Source organism: Nansenia antarctica (assembly GCF_963989245.1).
Source record: "Nansenia antarctica genome assembly, chromosome: 9".
NCBI classification, from domain to species: Eukaryota; Metazoa; Chordata; class Actinopteri; order Argentiniformes; family Microstomatidae; genus Nansenia; species Nansenia antarctica.
Window position 1 is genome coordinate 39,045,419 of NC_137679.1, and position 19,188 is coordinate 39,064,606.

Sequence of the window (19,188 nt, forward strand, 5' to 3'; positions counted from 1 at the left end):
CTACCTCCCCCAGCCTCCCCTGGTGTTCTACCTCTGCCAGCCTACGCTGATCTCTGTTCCACATCCACCTCCCACACTCTGCCAAAATATCATCAGGCTTTTTTATGATCGCTCGAAATGTGTGTTGTGAAATGTGCCAGTTCAAGCTGAATGAAATATAACTCCTCTCTTTCTCTCTCTCTCTCTCTCCCGCCCCTCTCTCTCTTTCTCTCTCTCTCTGTCTCCCTCCCTCTCTCTCTCTGTCCCTCTCTCTCTCTCTCTCCCCAATCCCTCTCTCTCTCTCTCCCTCCCTCTCTCCTGTCTCTCTCTCCCTCTCTCCTCTTTCTCTCTCTCTCTCTCTCTCTCTCCCGCTCCCTCTCTCTCTCTCCCCCCCGCTCTCTCCCTCTCTCTCTCTCCATCTCTCTCCCTTTCTCCCCTTCCTCTCTCTCCTCTCCCCCTCCCTCTCTCTATCTCGCTCTCTCTCTCCCTCTCCCCCCCTCTCTCCCTCAGCCCCTCCCCCACCAAAGAGAGCCCCCACCACAGCCCTGTCCATGCGCTCCAAGTCCATGACCATGGAGCTAGAGGAACTAGGTAAGCCATTGGCTGTCAGAACGGGCGACAGGTTGTGATTGGAGGGGATAGGTTCTCCGGTTCTCCGTTCTAACCACACCCTCTATTCTGGTCTTTTCTCTGTCCCTATTGGTCGATTTCCTTCCTCCCCATAGTGGATAAAGGTAAGAGAGGCCATGGATGTATATGTATTAGCCTTGGGATATTCAAAGTAATGTATACTCATCGAACACTTTATTAGGACCACCGTACACCTTGTCATTCATTCAGGTGGCGTAATGGGGTGGTGGGATGTTTTCTTGGCACACTTTGGGCTCGTTAATACCAATCAACCATCGCTTGAACGACACAGCCTTATGTGCATCCCCTTCATAGCCACAATGTACCCATCTTCTAATGGCTACCTCCAGCATGATAATGCACCGTGTCACAAAGCAAAAATCGCCTCAAGCTGGTTTCATGAACATGACAGCGACCTCAGTGTTCTTCGGTGGCCTTTCCCGGTCACCGGATCTGAATCCAATTCGATTCACAGCTTGAAAGTTTCACCTGAACAAACCTGTTAGGAATTGATGCAGTGATGCGTCACGTCATCATGGGACCAGAATCCTAAAGGAGTGTTTCCAACATCCTGTGGAATCAATGCCACGAAGAATTGAGGCTGTTTTTGAGAGCAAAAGGGAGGCCCTACCCAGTATTAGTATAGTGTTCTGTTGTGGATTTAATTGATTCTCAGTAGATTGAGTAGAACTTATAAAGCACAGAGAGCTTGAATCAATTGGCTCAAATGAGGCCTTTTATTAAGCAAAGTCACATGAGCACAGAGGGAAAATAGCAGCGTCAAGAAGCCCCCAACGTGGGGCGGGACACATATTTCTAGAAGTTTCCTCCCTTATGAGATCACTACTCTTGCTTAACCAATCATAATCATCAAGTTAGTAGCACATCTCTTACAGGAAGGGAAGGCCTTCCTTAGTGCTCGGTTTCCCAGAATGTAGAGACAGACTTCAGAGAGACTCTGACGTCTACCAGAGTCCTGCCAGCACGTCACCCTGCTCCTCATCCTCCTGTTTATTATTAGTCTGGCTTTTGTTGTTTTATCGACTTTTTTTTCTTGGAACGGGGGGGGGTCTCTCTCTCCCTCCTCCCTTGTCGTCTGTGGCATATAAATAACCCCTCGGGGGGGGGTGGGGTGGGGTGCATCACCGTGGAAACCAGACAACCACGGACAACCGAGGAGATGGCCGGTCGTAATGACGCTGTCAACGTCGCATTAGTGTCTTGGGGTGGGGGTGGGGGGGTGTGTGTGTGTGGGTGTCATTGTCTGTGTCTGTGTGTGTCTGTGTGTGTGTGTGTGTGTGTGTGTGTGTGTGTGTATGTGTGTGTGTGTGTGTGTGTGTGTGTGTGTGGCCTGGGAGGTTGTAACACATTGTGACAGGAGGGACAGACAGCGCTGCAGCCGAGCACAGAGCCAAGACACACACACACACACACACACACACACACACACCTGCACACACACACAGAGCCTGGACACAGGCATGAATTCCGACGTTCATACATAATATTTCACATCACATCGATCCTCCATATCATCAATGCCACCCCCCCCCCCCCCCACCATAGGATCTCCCATATCATCCCCTCCCCCGTACCGTTTTCTGTCTAAAATGCTTTTCACGCATTTTACCACGGCTTTATGCATCCCCTGAAAGCAAGCAGAGACAGTCCTCCCAGTCCCCCCCAGTCCTCCCAGTATCCCAGTCCCATCTCAGTCCTCCCAGTATCCCAGTCCCATCCCAGTCCAGTGAGACAGAGGGAATCAGGGCTGTACAGTGTGTGTGTGTGCCAGCCTGTTGACCTGACGCTCTACAACACAGCCCTCTGTTGTCTCTCTCCTTCCCAAAGCCACGCTGAAAAGGAAGAAGGGTGGGGGTAAGTCGTCCTGGGCATGTTTAACACTCAGCAACCAACCCCCCCCCCCCCCCCCACGCTGAGCACGAACCCTGACACAGCACACAGTCTACCCTGTTGTGACTTCCCCTTGTAACTGACTTGCATCTTATAACTGACATGCATCGGTTTGTTCGTGTATATATATCTACGATCTTGTCGTTATCCCTGTTTATGTAAAAACACCAAGTTGTTTGTCGGTGTTTGCATGGCACTTCAGGTGTGTTTCGAAGCAGATTTATCAGTATAAACGTCACTGCTTGCGATGATAACACCATAGAAAGATAGAACCGACTATCTGTTTCTATGGGTGAAAAAACGAATTAACCGCATGATTTGAAACTTTGACGGGAATACCTCACGAACTGAATGGACGCCTTGTGTGAAAACAAGACACTGCCACACCTGATAACGTTAGATGATTTGTCAGCTTGTTTGCAATGATGATTTGTCAGCAGTTGTTTATGTCTGAAACGTTTGATATTTGTCTTGTCGAAGTATGATATGGTCCAGAACTGTTGGTTATAAGAGTCCAGCTGTGTGTTAGCTGTGTGTTGGTCCTGTGGACGTGGCCAGACCTTAGACGTGCTCTAATGTGGATCTGAGTCAACGTTCTACACAGCAAACAAACACGCTCTGGGAGATCTCCTCTGGCCTCAAACCCACCGTGTGTGTGTGTGTGTGTGTGTGTGTGTGTGTGTGTGTGTGTGTGCATATGTGCGTATGTGCGTGAGTGTGTGTGTGTGTATGTGTGAGTGTGTGTGTGTGTGTGTGTGTGTGTGTGTGTGTGTGTGTGTGCATATGTGCGTATGTGCGTGAGTGTGTGTGTGTGTGTATATGTGTGTGTGTGTGTGTGTGTGTGTGTGTGCTTGTGTGTGTGTGCGTATGTGCGTGTGTGTGTGCGTGCGTGTGTGTATGTGTGTGTGTGTGTGTGCGTGTGTGTGCGTGTGTGTGTGTGTGTGTGTGTCTCTCTATCTGGGTTCATTTCAGAGAAGCTTTGACTCACTGCAAAGTTTCCATGGCAACAATGTTGTGTTCGTCTGTAGCAGCATTCCACCTGGGAGCCAGATAGGAGTGGGAGCATGTTTCATCTCATCGTGTGTGTGTGTATAGATATGTATGTGTGTGTGTATGTATAGATGTGTGTGTGTGTGTGTGTGCGTGTGTGTGTATGTGTGTATAGATGCGTGTTTGTGTGTATGTATAGATATGTATGTGTGTGTGTATAGATGTGTGTGTGTGTGTATGTGAGTGTGTGTGTGTGTGCGTGTGAGTGTGTGTGTGCGTGCGTGTGTGTGTGTGTAGCCTGTAGTGTGTTAACTTCCTGGTGAAGGCCTCTGAACCCCCTCTCTCCCCTCTGTGTAGATGGTCAGAAGAAGAGGATTGTTTTTCAAGTCACTCTAAGTACAGTACTCACCCCCCAATGCATGGAGGCCCCCCTCAGCCTCTGACACCACTAGATAAGGCCCCGCTAGGGGACAAGCTAACAGGCTAACAGGCTATCAGGCTATCCCGCGCTACTAGCATGGAGCTTCCCAGAGCCTCTGTCACCACTAGATAAGGCCCCGCTAGGGGACAAGCTAACAGGCTAACAGGCTAACCCACGCTAGCATGGAGCTTTCCAGGGCAATCTCGCACTCTTAGGCAGCTTGCACGGCTTTCTAGGCTGGTCACACTATATCCATTTCATTCATTTTTAATTTTCCTTTCTTTTGCTTTCTTGTTTTGACTGTTTTAGATTTTAGTTGTTATGTTTTTTCTTCGATTATCTCATCCGCAGCTCGGTACGGAAGCAGAGAAGAGAGAAAGGGGGTCGTTGATTGGCTTGCGAACGCGTTTGGCCTATGAGATTTGATCAGGCTACTCTTTTGTAGGCTTAAGGAAGTCCCGCCCTGCTCTCTTTCCGCTGTCACTCACGGGGGGGATCGGGGGTTTGTCTTGCAGATAAGGTGGACGAGGTGTCGCCTTCCCAGAAGGCCGTGGACATGAAGGTGGCCACCATCAAGCCCCGCCCCTCCAGCCGCTGTTCCGTGACGTCTAGCGACATGAACGTGAGTGGAACCAGCCCCGCCCCCAGCCCCCAGCCCCAGCCCTGCCCCCAAAAAACATGATATGTTCAATAAGGTTTTATATATATATATATATATATGTATGTATGTATACACACAAAAAAGGAGACTAGAAATTCAAAAAATATATAATTAAATAATAATAATTTAAAAAAAGAATCTAAAAATATATACTTTAAGAGAAAAAGAGATGTGTCTGAAGCTAAAGTCTAAAATAAAAAATTAAGCTGATTAAAAAAACAAGAAACAAAAGAAGATGGTGGCCAGTCAGGTTCTCACCCTGCCTCCTCTGGAGTGTCAGTCACTACAGCATGTTGACGTCAGGTCCAGGGGAGGCTGGCGGAGGTAGAAACCGGAGGCCAGGGCAGGTCCTAACCCTCTGACTCCTGGTGTTTCAGTCCATATACGAGCGCCAGGGGGCCCCCCTGCCCGTGGCCCCCCCCACCGTGCCAGGCAGCCCGCGGGGGGCGTTCCTGGGCGTGCCCGCCAAGGGAACCATGAGGAGGCAGAAGTCCATCGGTAAATATGACTAATACACACATCATACACACTAATACACACATCATTATCACTCTCTCTCCCCCTCTCTCTGTGTGAGTGTGTGTGTGAGTGAGTGACTAAAACACACATTAGAACTTTATCTCATTATCTTTCTCTCTTCCTCTCTCTCTCTCCCTTCACTCACTCACCTCCTGTGTGTGTGAGTGTGAGTGTGTGTGAGTGTGTGAGTGTGTGTTTGTGTGAGTGACTAAAACACACATTAGAACTTTATCTCATTATCTTTCTTTCTTCACTCTCTCTCTCCCTTCACTCACTCACCCTGTGTGTGTGTGTGTGTGTGTGTGTGTTTGTGTGAGTGAGTGATTAAAACACACACTAGAACTTTATCTTATTATCTTTCTCTCTCTCTCTCTCTCTGTGTGCGTGCGTAAGTGACTAAAACACACATTAGAACTTTCTCATTATCTCTCTCTCTCCCCCCCCCCCCCCCTCTCTCTCTGCATGCGTGCATGGATATGTGACTGTGCAGTCATAACCCCTCTCTCTGCTTTAACCAGCTTCATTAGGTCTAATTAGGGCTGAATCACGGTGATGGAGTTGCCAGCGTGTGCAGCTCTGAGGCAGAGATATTACCAGTCGTTAGGAGTGCGCTGGAACCTGCCTCTGTGATGGAGCAGGGGGGTTTAATGCAGGCTAATGTTATTCTGGGTCCGTTCCATCCTCCGTCCTGCCTGCCATCTCCCCTGTACACACACACACACACACACACACACACACACACACACACACACACACATTCGCAGTCAGTCAGTCAGGGCCCACAGGGAGGGAGGTCCATGTGTGTGTGTGAGTGTGTGTGAGAGGACGCCAAGAGACGCCACTCACACACACACACGCACTCACAGTCAGTCAGTCAGGGCCCACAGGGAAGGAGGTCCGTGTGTGTGTGTGTGTGTGTGTGTGTGTGTGTGTGTGTTGGCGTCCTCTCACACACGCACACACACACACAGACACACACAGTCAGTCAGTCAGGGCCCGCAGGGAGGGAGGTCCGTGTGTGTGTGTGTGTGTGTGTTTGTGTGTGTGTGTGTGTGTGTGTGTGAGAGGACGCCAGGAGATGTAATATCAGCCTCTATGTTGTTCTGCTGTGATATCGGGTTGTAATTGAGTTGTTTTCTTGTTGTTGTGGTAAAGACCGCTCTGGTTTTATGGTTTGTTTGTTTTTTGTTTCATAGGAAATGCTTTTTGACTCTCACACCGTGTTCTCTCTCTCTCTCTTTCTCTCTCCCTCCCCCTCTTTCTTTCTCTCTCTACCACCTCTCTCCCTTCCCCCTTCCTTGTCTCTTTCTCCCCCCCCCCTCTCTCTCTCTCTCCCTCCCTGTCTCTCTCTCTCCCTCTCTGCCTCTCTCTCTCTCTTTCTCTCTCCCTCTCTCTCTCTCCCTACCTCTCTCTCTCTCCCTTTCTCTCTCCCTCTCTCTCTCTGTCTCTGTTTCTCTCTCTCTCTCTCCCTTTCTCTCACTCTCCCTGTCTCTCCCTCTCTCTCTCCCTCTCCCTCTCTCCCCCCCTCAGGCATCACCGAGGAGGAGAAGACGTTCCTCACCCCTCCCCCCCTCAAGTTCACCCGCAGCCTCTCCATGCCCGACACGTCCGAGGACATCCCCCCTCCCCCCGGCGTCTCCCCCCCGTCTCCCCCCGGCTACAACAACACCAACTCCCCCGCCTCCGCCTCCGCCTCCCCCGCGGCCCGGGGTTACGCCACCATTGCGCGCCCCGCCCAGAACTCCTCCTCCTCCCCCTCTCCCTCCTCCTCCTCCGTGGGGGCGGCCGTAGGAAGAGCGGCGGTCGGCGGCCTCTCGGGCAGCCGCACCACGGCGGACATCGGCGGCACGCTGCACCGGCGAGGCTACTTCCGCCAGAGCTCGGAGCAGTTCGAGATCACCGGCCGGGGGGGCCGGGGGCCGGGGGGCCGGGCGCCCGTGCCCGAGAACCCCTACTCGGAGGTGGGCAACAAGGCGGGGGGGGTGTTGCCGTACACCCCCGCCAAGCCGGCCCGCCGGAAGGGCATGCTGGTGAAGCAGCCCAACGTGGGGGAGGACAGCCCCGAGAAGAAGTGCCACGTGACGGGCGGCGGAGGAGGAGGCGGAGTCTCCACGCCGTCCACGCCCACTGAGACGCCGACGACGCCGCGCACCTTCTCTTCCATCCCCATCCCCACCATCATCGTCAAGGAGCCGTCCACCAGCAGCAGCGGCAAGAGCAGCCAGGGCAGCAGCATGGAGATCGAGCCCACCACGCCCGAACATCACCACCACCACCACCCCTCGCTCTCCACCTCCGCCTCCTCCCCCTCCTCCTCCGGCCACCCCCCCGGGGGTCAGTCGTCGCTCAACAACCCGTTCGCGGCGGCCATCGCCGGGGCGGTGCGCGACCGGGAGAAGAGGCTGGAGGCCCGGAAGAACCCGCCCGGTTTCCTGTCGACCGACATGGGCGACATGGACGACGACGACGACGACCTGGGGGAGGGGGGGCCCACGCCGGCGCCGCGCCTGCGTCAGTCCAAGTCCATCGACGAGGGGATGTTCAGTAGCGACGAGCGGCTACGCCGGATCATGGCCCCGCCCCCGGCCTCCACGCTGCTGCGGGGGAGAGGAGGGAGGGGAGGGGGAGGAGGAGACAGGGGGGGAGTAGGAGGAGGGAACGTGACAGACTTCAGCACCCCGGAGCCCACCATGGTCCGGGAGCCTCTGAGCACGCGCACGGGTCAGTGCACCAACCTGGAGAGCCCCGTCAGCCTCCCCGCCCTGTCCCCCAAGAGCTACGCCTCCTCCAACGGGGCCGGGGGGGGCGGGGGGTACCTGCACCCCGTCACGGGGAAGGCCCTGGACCCCAACTCCCCCCTGGCCCTGGCCCTGGCCGCCCGGGACCGGGCCATGAAGGACCAGACGCATTCCCAGCAGCCCACCCCCCAGCCGTCCCCGCAGCCGTCCCCCAAGAGCAGCGACACCTCCTCCTCCCAGTCCCTCCCCCCGCACTCCCCCTCCCCCCACTCCCCCCACCCCCACCCCAACAAGCCCGACCTCAACCAGCCGCTGTTCATCGACACCAAGCTGCGCTCCAGCATCGAGGCGGGCTTCATCCCCGCCGTCTCCACGGCGACCATGGGCCGGCCGGGGAGGGGGGCGGGCGGGGGGGCCCTGCGGAGGCAGATGACGGAGCAGAAGTACGAGTCGGACGGAGCGAGGGAGGAGAGGCAGCGGGCGGAGGAGAAGTCGGCAGGGCTGCTGATGGTCCACACCTCCGCGGAGGAGGGGGGGGGAGGAGGAGGGGGGGGTGGGCAGGTGAACAGCACCGGACCAGACCCCAAACAGCCTCACATCAAGAACACCCCCAACGCCAAGCCCCCCGGCCCCCAGGTCCCGCCGCAGGGCAGCAAAGGCGGGATGGCGGCGATTGGCGGGTCGCTGGACGAGCCGGTCAAGCTGCCCTTCCGCATGCCCCCCCCCCCGCTGGCCTCCGTCGACATCGAGGAGGAGTTCGTCTTCTCCGAGCCCCTCCCCCCGCCGCTGGAGTTCGCCAACAGCATCGACATCGCCGAGGACCAGGCAGGCGCCATGGCGGAGATGATGAAGCAGAGACGCAACGGAGGAGGGCTGGGGGGTCTGGGAGGGATGGGGGGGCACGCCCTGCCCCCCTACCACCCCCACGCCCCCCCGCCCGTCAGCGAACACCATAAACGAGGAGGTGGCGGCGGTGGTGGAGGAGGGCTGTCTAACGCTAACTGCGCGCCCCCCCACCCCGCCTACCCTCCCCCACCGCACCGCGACGGCAGCTTCGAGGCGGGCGACTCGGGCGTGGAGGAGGTGGGGGAGGGTAGGCGGGGTGGGGGGGGCAGCGTGGACCTCCACATGGAGACCACCAGCACCGTGTCCACCGTGTCCAGCGTCTCCACGCTGTCGTCCGAGGGCGTGTGCTGCGACAGCGGCGGCGAGGCGTTCCTGGCCGACCGCCCCCCCGTACCCCCCAAGCCCAAGAACAAGAACAAGAGCACCCCCGCACTTTACCATCACCATGACGACGCCCTCATCGAAGAGTCCCTCCCGGGGGGGGAGTCCTACGGGGCCCCGCCCCCTCTGGCCCCTCCTCCCCCTCCCCCGGGGGGGGGGTCCGCCTACTCCCCCAACGACCCCCCCATGACCAGGACCCCGAACCAGCGTTCGTCCAAGCTGTGGGGGGAGCCCACCCCCCCGGAGCTCCGCAGCCCCCCCACGCCGGACCCCAAGGCCACGGTGATCAACGAGCTGAGCTCCATCCTGCAGCAGATGAACAGGGAGCGGCCCCCCAAGGCCGGGGAGGCCCTGGACTCCCCTACGGGGGGCCGAGGAGGCTTTGGGACCAGGTAACTCTCCCCCCCCCCCGCTCTGACCTCCTCTCTAACGGTTAGCTAACCGCGGTGCTAGCAACTGTACAGTTAAGCCCACTGTCTTTTAGTAGCGCTATCGATAGCTTTACCCACAATGCTAGAAGTTGTTCAGTTAAGTCCCCTGTGTTTAGTAGCACTATCAATAGCGTTAGCCGCGATGCTAGTGACTGTACAGTTAAGCCCCCTGTGTTTAGTAGCACTATCGCTAGCTTTAGCTGCGAATCTAGCGACTGTACAGTTAAGCCCCCTGTGTTTAGTAGCGCCATCAATAGCTTTAGCAGCAATGCTAGCCAAGGCTTCTACTGTATGTTATTTAATGCTATGAATATACAGTAGCTTTAGCCACGGTGTTATCAGAGATGCAGGCGTTGTGAATGAACAGGGTCTAGCCACAATGCTAATTCCAGCTCAGGGTGTGTTCGTAAAAACGCTCTGGAAATCGGCACTGAGTGCTGAGGGTGCTCTGGTTCCAACTGAAATCAGTTAGACAGTTAATTTCCCGCACAGGTGCACTCCAGCACTCTCAGAGCGTATTTACGGACACACCATAAGCCTCCTGCTCAGTGCACTGCTAGGGAACGGACAGCAACAGCCTGCTAAGCCCTTTCATTATCTAGCGGCCCAACACAAGGTGTATACCGTAGCTAATGCGCTCGCTAAGCTGTGTTTGTTGTGTATGTCAGTTGTAGGACTGCCGTAAGAGGCATTAGTCTGGTGGTCACACGGGTGTTATTATATATAGTTGTTATAAATTAGCCGGAGCGCAAGGTTACCATGGTGTTACAGTTACCTTAGTGTTACAGTTGGTTACCATGGTGTTCCAGTTGGTTACCATGGTGTTACAGTTACCATGGTGTTACAGTTGGTTACCATGGTGTTACAGTTACCATGGTGTTCCAGTTGGTTACCATGGTGTTACAGTTACCATGGTGCTACAGTTGGTTACCATGGTGTTACAGTTGGTTACCATGGTGTTACAGTTACCGTGGTGTTACAGTTGGTTACCGTGGTGTTACAGTTGGTTACCATGGTGTTACAGTTGGTTACCATGGTGTTACAGTTGGTTACCGTGGTGTTACAGTTGGTTACCATGGTGTTACAGTTGGTTACCATGGTGTTACAGTTGGTTACCATGGTGTTACAGTTGGTTACCGTGGTGTTACAGTTGGTTACCATGGTGTTACAGTTGGTTACCGTGGTGTTACAGTTGGTTACCGTGATGTTACAGTTGGTTACCATGGTGTTACAGTTACCATGGTGTTACAGTTGGCTTCCTGCCAGCTTGGAAATCCTGTTTCCTGTTTGCATACGATTGTCAATTAGGGATGGGAGAGATAATCCTAAATATCTCTAAAGGGTGAAGAGATTTGAATGAGTGAGTGAGTGAGTGTGAGTGTCTCTGAGTGTCTGTGAGTGTCTGTGAGTGTCCGTGAGTGTCCGTGAGTGTCTGTGAGTGTCCGTGAGTGTCCGTGTGTGAGTGTCCGTGAGTGCGCACGTGCGTGAGTATGTGTGTAATGCCTCCTTTATGTATGCGTGTGTATGTGTCCGTGTGTGAGTGTGTGTGTATGCGCACATGCGTGAGTATGTGTGTAATGCCTGCTTTGTGGATATGTAAGTGTGTGTGTGTGTGTGTGTGTGTGTGTACACGTGTGTGTGTGTGTGTAGATAGTACCCGCTGGTTCCATCTCTAGTGGCGTATCATGAATAAACCATGGAGGACATCCAGTTACTCAGAGCTGTAACAACCATGTCCGCCTGTCCGCCCCAGGATCGCCCCTGCCCCCCAAACTGCCCGGCTCATGGTTTTTTAAACGTCCACGTCTCTCTTATGTAATGATTCATAAAAAATAAAAATAAACGCTGCTGAATTATTCACGGGCCACATGCATTTTACATGAACGGTTCTATCTTTCATGGCAGAGGTGTAACAGAGAGATCATTTCACCATCTCCCTCTCTCCCTTTATCCCATCTCCCTCTCTCCCTCCCTTCTTTTATCCCATCTCCCTCTCTCCCTCCCTTCTTTTATCCCAGCTCCCTCTCTCCCTCCCTCCCTTTCCCCCACATCCCTCTCTCCCTCCCTCCTTTATTCCATCTCCCTCTCTCCCTCTCTCCCTCCCTCCTTTATCCTATCTTCCTCTCGTTCCCTCTACGTACGTTTCTGTCTTAAAGCTCTCTCTCTCTCTCTCTCTCTGTTGACCTCCTCACCTTCTCGATTTTATTACATTTCACATTTTTGTTGGCGTTTAGCAGACGCCTTTCTCTTCTTTCTCCAAAGAGACTTACAACAAATACATTTGTCTAAGTAAGTGGAATCGTCTATACGTCAGTCGTCATGAGAAACATACATCTATGTTATGACCAGGGGCCGTTAGCAGTTACAATGCTAGAAGAAGGAAAAAAATAATATTCTTCGTGGGGATGAGGAGGTCTTCAGGGGGGACAGTTAAGATGTAGCCTGAAGAGATGGAGGTCTTTAGTCGACAGCGGGATATGGATCTTCAATCTCTTTCTGTCTTTCTCGGTCTCCCTCACGTCTCGCTGTCTCTCTCTCTGTCTCTCTCTCTCTTTCAGTCTCTCTCTCTGTCCCTCTCTCTTTCAGTCTCTCTCTCTCTGTCTCTCTGTCTCTCTCACTCTGTCTCTCTATCTCTCTCTCTTTCAGTCTCTCTCACTCTCTCTCTCTCTCTCTCTCTCTGTATGTCTCTCTCTCTGTGTCTGTCTCTCTCTCAGTCTCTCTCTGTCTCTCTCTCTTTCTGTCTCTCAGTCTCTCTCTCTCCCTCTTTCTCAGTCCCCCCCCTCTCTCTCTCTCTCTCTCTCTCTGTCTCTCTTGTTAACACAGGTAGAAGAGAGACTAGGGCCCAAGGTGCACTGTGTCTGATCACACAGAACAGATGGATGGAAGAGAGATTAATCCTTCTCTCTCTCTCTCTCTCTCTCTCTCTCTCTCTCTCTCTCTCTCTCTCTCTCTCTCTCTCTCTCTCTATCTCTCTCTCTGTATTGAACCTCGCGTAACAGCAGAACCATTTATATGAACGCTCCAGCGTTATATTTTTAGTGTTCTGTTATTTTCCTTCTTTTTCATCCCGTCGTCTTTTAGGTTCACAGATTAGTGCACGTAGCGCCCGCGGACGAAAGGGTTGCCTAGCAACGGGCTGATGAGAGCAGCCTTGAGGCCTGCAGGAGTGATGTCAGTCCGATTAGAGTCGGGGGAGGGGTGTGTGTGTGCGTGTGTGTTCGTGTGTGTGTGTGTGTGTGTGTGTGTGTACAGGGGGGGTGGCAGGCGTGACCCTCAGCATCATCCCAGTGCTCATCCACATCACGTGCCGCCTCGCTTAGTAGGCCACGGTTACATAACGTGACACAGCTGAGTGTGTGTGCGTGTGTGTGTGTGTGTGTGTGTGTGTGCGTGTGCGTGTGCGTGTGTGTGTGTGCGTGTGTGTGTGTGTGTGTGTGCTTTATTCGTGCATGCATGCTGGCATGCATGCATTAATATTTGTGCAAGAGAGAGAAAGAGACAAGAGTGAGAGAGAGAGAGAAAGAGAGAGAGAGAGAGACGAGAGTAAGAGAGAGGGAGAAAGAGAGAGAGAGAGAGGGAGGAAGAGAGAGGGAGAGATGAGAGTGAGAGAGAAAGAGAGAGCGAGCGAGCGAGACAGAGAGTCTTGTGCGTGTGCGTGGGTGTGTGTGGTAAGCATGTTAAGGGTAAATTCTCCCTGCTAAGTTGAAACAAGGACTGTAATGAAATCCTACCAAGACAGTATTACAAGAGTAGTGGTGATCCTGTTATGAATATCATCCCCTCCCCTGATTGGCTGGGCCGCGGTGACACGCCTCCTCCGCTCCCCACTGACCCATAGGCTCCGTTTGAAAATCCGCTCTGGAACTCTGATCTGCACTCACGGAACGCCTCTTGTCCAATCAGATTACTCGGTCCCCTTTTACGACGTCGAACCCAGCGTGCCCTCCGGCGGCTCGAAGCGAATTTACGAACGCAGCCGGAGGAGACAGGCTTCTGTCAGCCCAGGCACGTCCAGCCAGGAAGGTTCGATTGCGATGGCGAAGTTCAAACAGTTCAAACACTTCCTGTATCGATTGTCTGGGCTGTGTGGATTAGCTTCAGGTCAGATGAGGATGCGGCTATCGCCTCATAGAGTCTAGAGTGGCTTGCTCTCTTATTCTCTCCTCTTTTCTCCTCCTCCTCGCCCTCCTCTTCTTTCATCGACACTGGTGATGGTTAAGGACAGATGAAGGGAGAGGAGAGGAGGAGGAGAGGAGGAGGAGAGAGGAGGGGAGGAGAGAGGAGGAGGAGAGGCCATTCTAGTGTTGGTCATGGTTGAGGACAGATGAAGGGAGAGAGGAGAGGAGAGGAAGAGTAGAGGAGGAGAGAGGAGGGGAGGCTGTTAGAGTGTTGGGACGCAGCCATCACTTGTTACAGGAGGATAATCAATGATACCTCAATGATACCCTATCACGTCTGTTTATAGACAGCCTGGGAGAAGGGACTGTCATGTCTTGTTCAGGGGAGGCCGGTAGAGGTAGAAATCGGAGGACGGGGCTCACCGTTCACACACGGAGCAGAATCAGGGATGGTATCAAACTCCCTTTGAAAGCCCTTCCCCTTCCACCCGTTAGAACGAGCCTCCGTCCTCCGATTTCTACCTCCCCCAGCCTCCCCCCTCCCTGGTCTCGTTAGGGTGTTTTTTTAACGCGTGTGTGCGACTGGTGATTGGTGTAATTCGAGGACACCCCTGCGTGTGTTTCATCCTCTGAAAGGATTGCTGAGGAAACAGATCCTCTCTCTCTCCACGCGCCGCAAATAGCGTTGAGGAGTGTGTGGTGGAGTACATAGTCCGTCTATTTATAGGCCTGGGTATATGCATGCATCAAAACCGCTGCGCCGTACGTTCCGGTACGTTCCGGCGTTGTGTGCAGGAGAGACGATTGTGAAGTTCCTGGTTCTGTCAGAGGCGTGTGTGTCGGTCTCCTCCTCCGTGTCATGTTCCCCGAGCAGTGAATGGTGTAGGTGGTGACTTGTCATTTTGTCAAGGATGTGTGTGTGTGTGTGTCTACATTCATTAACTGCGTGTCAAGGGTGTGTGTGTGTGTGTGTGTGTGTGACTTCTGTCACATTTCTGTCTCTTTGACGGAGTGTTAGTGTGCACATGTGTTTGTACGAGGCGTGGGTGTCTGACTGAGTGTGTGTGCGTGTGTGCGTGTGTGCGTGTGCGCGCGTGTGCTTGTGTGTGCGTGTGTGTGTGTGTGTTATTGTGTGTGTGTGTGTGTGTGTGTGTGTGTGTGCGCGTGCGACGTGTGTGTGTGTGTATGTCATGTCTCATCTTTTCATGTGCCCTCTGTTTCTCTCACTCCACCTCACGCCCACGTGTCTCACTCCATCCCTCCATACCTCCATCCCTCCCTGCATCCTGTTCATCGCCGTGACTTCCTATGGAAAAGTCGGTGCTAAGGAAACAAGTTGTAAGTGCACCTCCCTGCATCCCCCTGCACCTCCTGCAGCCTCCTGCACCTCCTTGCATCTCCCTGCACCTCCCTGCACCTCCTTGCACCTCCCTGCACCTCCTTGCATCTCCCTGCAGCCCCCTGCATCCCCCTCGCTGTGGCCCGATTCCATTTCTGCAGATTGACACCCTTGTTCACTTCACCTCCTTCAGGGGTAACCCGTATGTTAGGGGAGGGGGGAAAGCAACCCACCAGGGGAGGCTGGTGAAGGTAGACATCGGATGGAACGGATGGAACGGTGTCAAACATGCCTGTGTGATGCCCTTCCTCAGGGTTCAACCACAGAGGCAGAAGATGAACAAGGGGTGTGTTATTCGGATTGGAATGGGGCCTAAGAGTTTTTTTTGGTGTGTGTGTGTGTGTGTGTGTGTTTTGGTGGTGGGTTTGCCCCGTGTGTTCCTTCTCTCACTCCTCCACTCCTCCATCACTTCATCATCACTCCATCATCACTCCATCATCACTCCATCTGGTGAGGCACAAACGTCCGGCACGATCTCTCCGTCCTCCTCCAGCTGGAGTCGACCAGGCGGTCAGCCACCTTCAGACCTCCTGTGCCGTGGGAGAGCTATGATAACTGGGTCTAGGCGCTCTGTTCTGACCCCTAGTGGAGAGCCCAGGGGAACTGCATGCAGGGGGTGTGTGTGTGTGTGGGCAACCTGGTCTCACACGGCAGACGGCAGAATTCGACGTTTATGGACAAACGTCGAATTCTGACGTGAGATTGCATCCAAACGTCGAATTCCGACGTGACATTGGGGTAGCTCGTTCTGAAAGCGCAGGGATGCGCATGCGCCTGTCGGGGCTTCTCTCGGGATTATTCCATTTTGAATTAACCCTAAATGTGGCCTAACTAATTAATGCAAGTGCAGCCCGACAGGTGCACATAACAGGCGCACCCCTGCGCTTTCAGAACGAGCTACCCCAATGTCACGTCGGAATTCGACGTTTGGATGCAATCTCACGTCAGAATTCGACGTTTGTCCATAAACGTCGAATTCTGACATCTGCCGTGTGAGACCAGGCTGGTGTGGGGGGGGTTGTTGTGTTGGGTGTTTTTGCTCAGGTGAGCCGTTGTATTTGCAGCTGTGTTCATGGTCTTTTTCATCCTATCCATGGACACATCTGCACCCTAACATGCTTTAACGGCCAGACCTGACCCACTTACAGTTGTACATTGTTAGTGAAATAACAAGCAGGGTGGAATTTTTTTGGGGCATTTAGCAGACGCATTTATCCAAAACGACTTACCTCAGATACATTTGTCTAAGCGAGTGAATCCTCTATCCATCATACAGTCATCGCAAGAAAAGTCATCTATGCTAGGACCAGGGGCCATTGGCAGTTACAATGTGTTTTATTTATAGTATATAGAGAAACTGTAGCAGCTTCAGTTGATGTAGATATGCACGTCATTGGTGGAGAGCTGTGACAGGATCAGACCTTGGTTTTTCAGCAACGCTATGGACCCTATTCAGGAGGTTTCTGGGTAATCTGTGGAAACAGGGGTTTGTGGGTAATCTGTGGAAACAGGGGTTTGTGGGTAATCTGTGGAAACAGGGGTTGACCTGGGCCATGAGTCAATCTCTGGGATTAACACGGACTAGGGGAAACAGCTGGATGGGAGTCTTTCTAATCTCTTCACAATGACTTTACATCTTAGCTGACTGACTGCAAATACCGCCTTCAAATACTGCCTTCTCCTTCTCCTTCTCTCTCTCTCTCTCTCTCTCTCTCTCTCTCTCTCTCTCTCTCTCTCCTCTCTCTCTCTCTCTCTCTCTCTCTCTCTCGCTCTCTCTCTCTCTCTCTCACACACACACACACATACCGCCTTTCTCTTCTGTCTTTCCCTACAGTAGTGTGTTTTGTCGTGTACAAACACACACAGACACACAGTTGCAGACACACACACACACACACACACACACACACACACAGTGCATCACATTAAGGCATGCTCTGTGGACTGATTGCTCCAGGCTTCCCTCTGGCCTGGCTGCACTCTGAATGCTCTCCTCTCTCTGCCTCACATGTGGAGGGTGAAGCCGTGTGTGTGTGTTTCAAGTTGTATTGTTACGTCATATTACACAAGTGTAAGAGGGTAAAATTCTTAGGCTTCGGTTCCTGACATTGCAGTACAATAAAGCAAGATAAGTCAAAATAAATAAAGAGACAATAGTTACAAAACATAAGTGAGACAATTGGACAAGTAACAAGTTGTGGAGACAAATAAGACAAATAGACAGGGTACAATTTAGCAGTACAAATAGTAAAACATTAAATTGTACAAGTAGAAAATGTCATGGGTTTTGGACTGTGTAAGAGGTAGTATTGACTGTGTGTGTGTGTGTGTGTGTGTGTGTGTGTGTGTGTGTGTGTGCGCGCGCGCCCTCACCTCACCTCAAAACAACAACATTTAGTTTCAATAAATTCCCAAAATAAAAAGGAGGTTGCTATTAAGTTAATTTCATATGATCTTATCTGTCATATCGAATAGCAGACTGCAGAGAAGTGAGGGTGAGTGGGAAAAACATACCGACAACAGCGCACTCTAGTGGCCTGACGAGGAACTTCTCTTGTTGATGAGAAGCCACTAGATGAGGACATGTTAGTCATGTTCAAGGCTCAGTTCTGAGCTCCAAGCCCTTCCACACCAGGCCTCAGAACATCAATAGGTCAACACACGCACGCACACACACACACACACACACGCACACACACACAGATGCCTGTAGGGCTGTAGTAGGGTGTCGACTATGTGGGTCACACATGGTGGGGGAGGAGTGTCATTTCTTGCCGAAGGTCTCCATCTGTCCAAGTTTCTCTGTGTTGCTATGGTCCTCTCTGGTTGCTAGGGCCATTTATGGGCATTCCGGTTGTTGTGGTTTGGTCCAGTACCATGGAAACCAGTGTGGGAAGGGGCCTGTTCATTAACACTCTACCTATGGTATGTTTTCATATGTTAATCTTACTTCCTCTCCATCTCTCTCTCTCTCTCTCTCCCCCCCTCTTTCAAACTCTTGCTCTCTCTCTTAATCTCTCTCTCTCTCTGTCTCTCGTTCCCTCTCCCTCTCTCTCTTTCTATCTCTCTCTCTCCCTCTCCCTCTCTCTGTCTCTATCTCTCTATCTCTCTCTCCCTCTATCTATCTCTCTCTGTCTCTCATTCCTTCTCTCTCTCTATCTCTCTCCCTCCCTCTCTCTGTCTCTCATTCCCTCTCTCTTTCTCTCTCTCTCTCTTTCCCTCTCTCTCTCCCTCCCTCTCTATCTCTCTCTCTCTCCCCCCTCCCTTCTCCCCCCTCCAGGTCATCAGAGGGCTCAGCCCCCCAGCGTAACTCTGTCACCTTCGCCGACCCCTCCTCCGACCCCTCCCCCTCCACCTCCACCCCTCCCGCCAGCCTCCCCCCGCTCCACCCCCACCTCTGCAGCAGCCCCCCGGACTCCTCCTCCTCCTCCCTGCCCCCCTCCGCCACTTCCTCCCTCCCCCCATCCTGCTCCCCCACCCTGACGGACATGTTCGGCCTCCCCACCCCTCCCCTGGGCAGCGCCGGCGGAGGCAGCGGAGGCTTCAGCCTGGGGGGGTCCTCGTGCTCCTCGCGCTCCCCGTCCCCCCTCACCCTGCTGCAGGCCGTGGCCGCCTCGGGGAAGCCCTTCGCCTCCAAGCCCGTGGAGGTCTGGAGCAAGCACGACGTCGCCGATTGGCTGGAGAGCCTGAACCTGCGGGAGCACCGCGACGCCTTCCTGGACAACGAGATCGAGGGGGCGCACCTGCCCAGCCTGCAGAAGGACGACCTCATCGACCTGGGGGTCACCCGGGTGGGCCACCGCATGAACATCGAGAGGGCCCTCAAACTGCTGCAGGACAGATAAGGGAGGGGGGGGGGGGGAGAGAGGGGAGAAAGTGTCCTTCTACTCCTCGACTTCTACTAACCGATCGATCATCCGTCATTCCTCGTTCCAGGATCTGGATGTGGACGTGTCCGTGCAGGACGGGACAGGGGGGGAGGGGGGGGAGTCTGGAAGTCCGGAAGTCCGGAACTTGGCACTCTCCCTCATGCATTATTTTATTTTTTTTGTTTGTTTTTTTTGCATTTTTGCACTCTCTCCCCTCCTCCTCCTCCTCCTCCTTCTCTTCTTCCTTTGTGTTTTAATCTACCCGTTCCCGAGCGCCAGGGAAGCCCCGGATCCT

The 19,188-nt window shown here is 53.4% G+C and overlaps 1 protein-coding gene across 1 annotated transcript in view; it reads left to right on the forward strand.

Moving 5' to 3' along the window:
- The window catches only part of LOC308165618 (SH3 and multiple ankyrin repeat domains protein 2-like), a gene marked incomplete at both ends in the record, with an annotated part of 89,803 nt that extends 70,934 nt beyond the window's left edge, over positions 1-18,869 (forward strand). The window contains 7 exons of the mRNA XM_080539767.1: positions 490-570; positions 2,458-2,484; positions 3,868-3,906; positions 4,447-4,553; positions 4,970-5,090; positions 6,642-9,468; positions 18,305-18,869. Coding sequence (XP_080395893.1) covers positions 490-570; positions 2,458-2,484; positions 3,868-3,906; positions 4,447-4,553; positions 4,970-5,090; positions 6,642-9,468; positions 18,305-18,869 — 3,767 coding nt within the window. The remainder of the gene's footprint in view (positions 1-489; positions 571-2,457; positions 2,485-3,867; positions 3,907-4,446; positions 4,554-4,969; positions 5,091-6,641; positions 9,469-18,304) is intronic.
- Between the last annotated feature and the right edge of the window lie 319 nt (positions 18,870-19,188).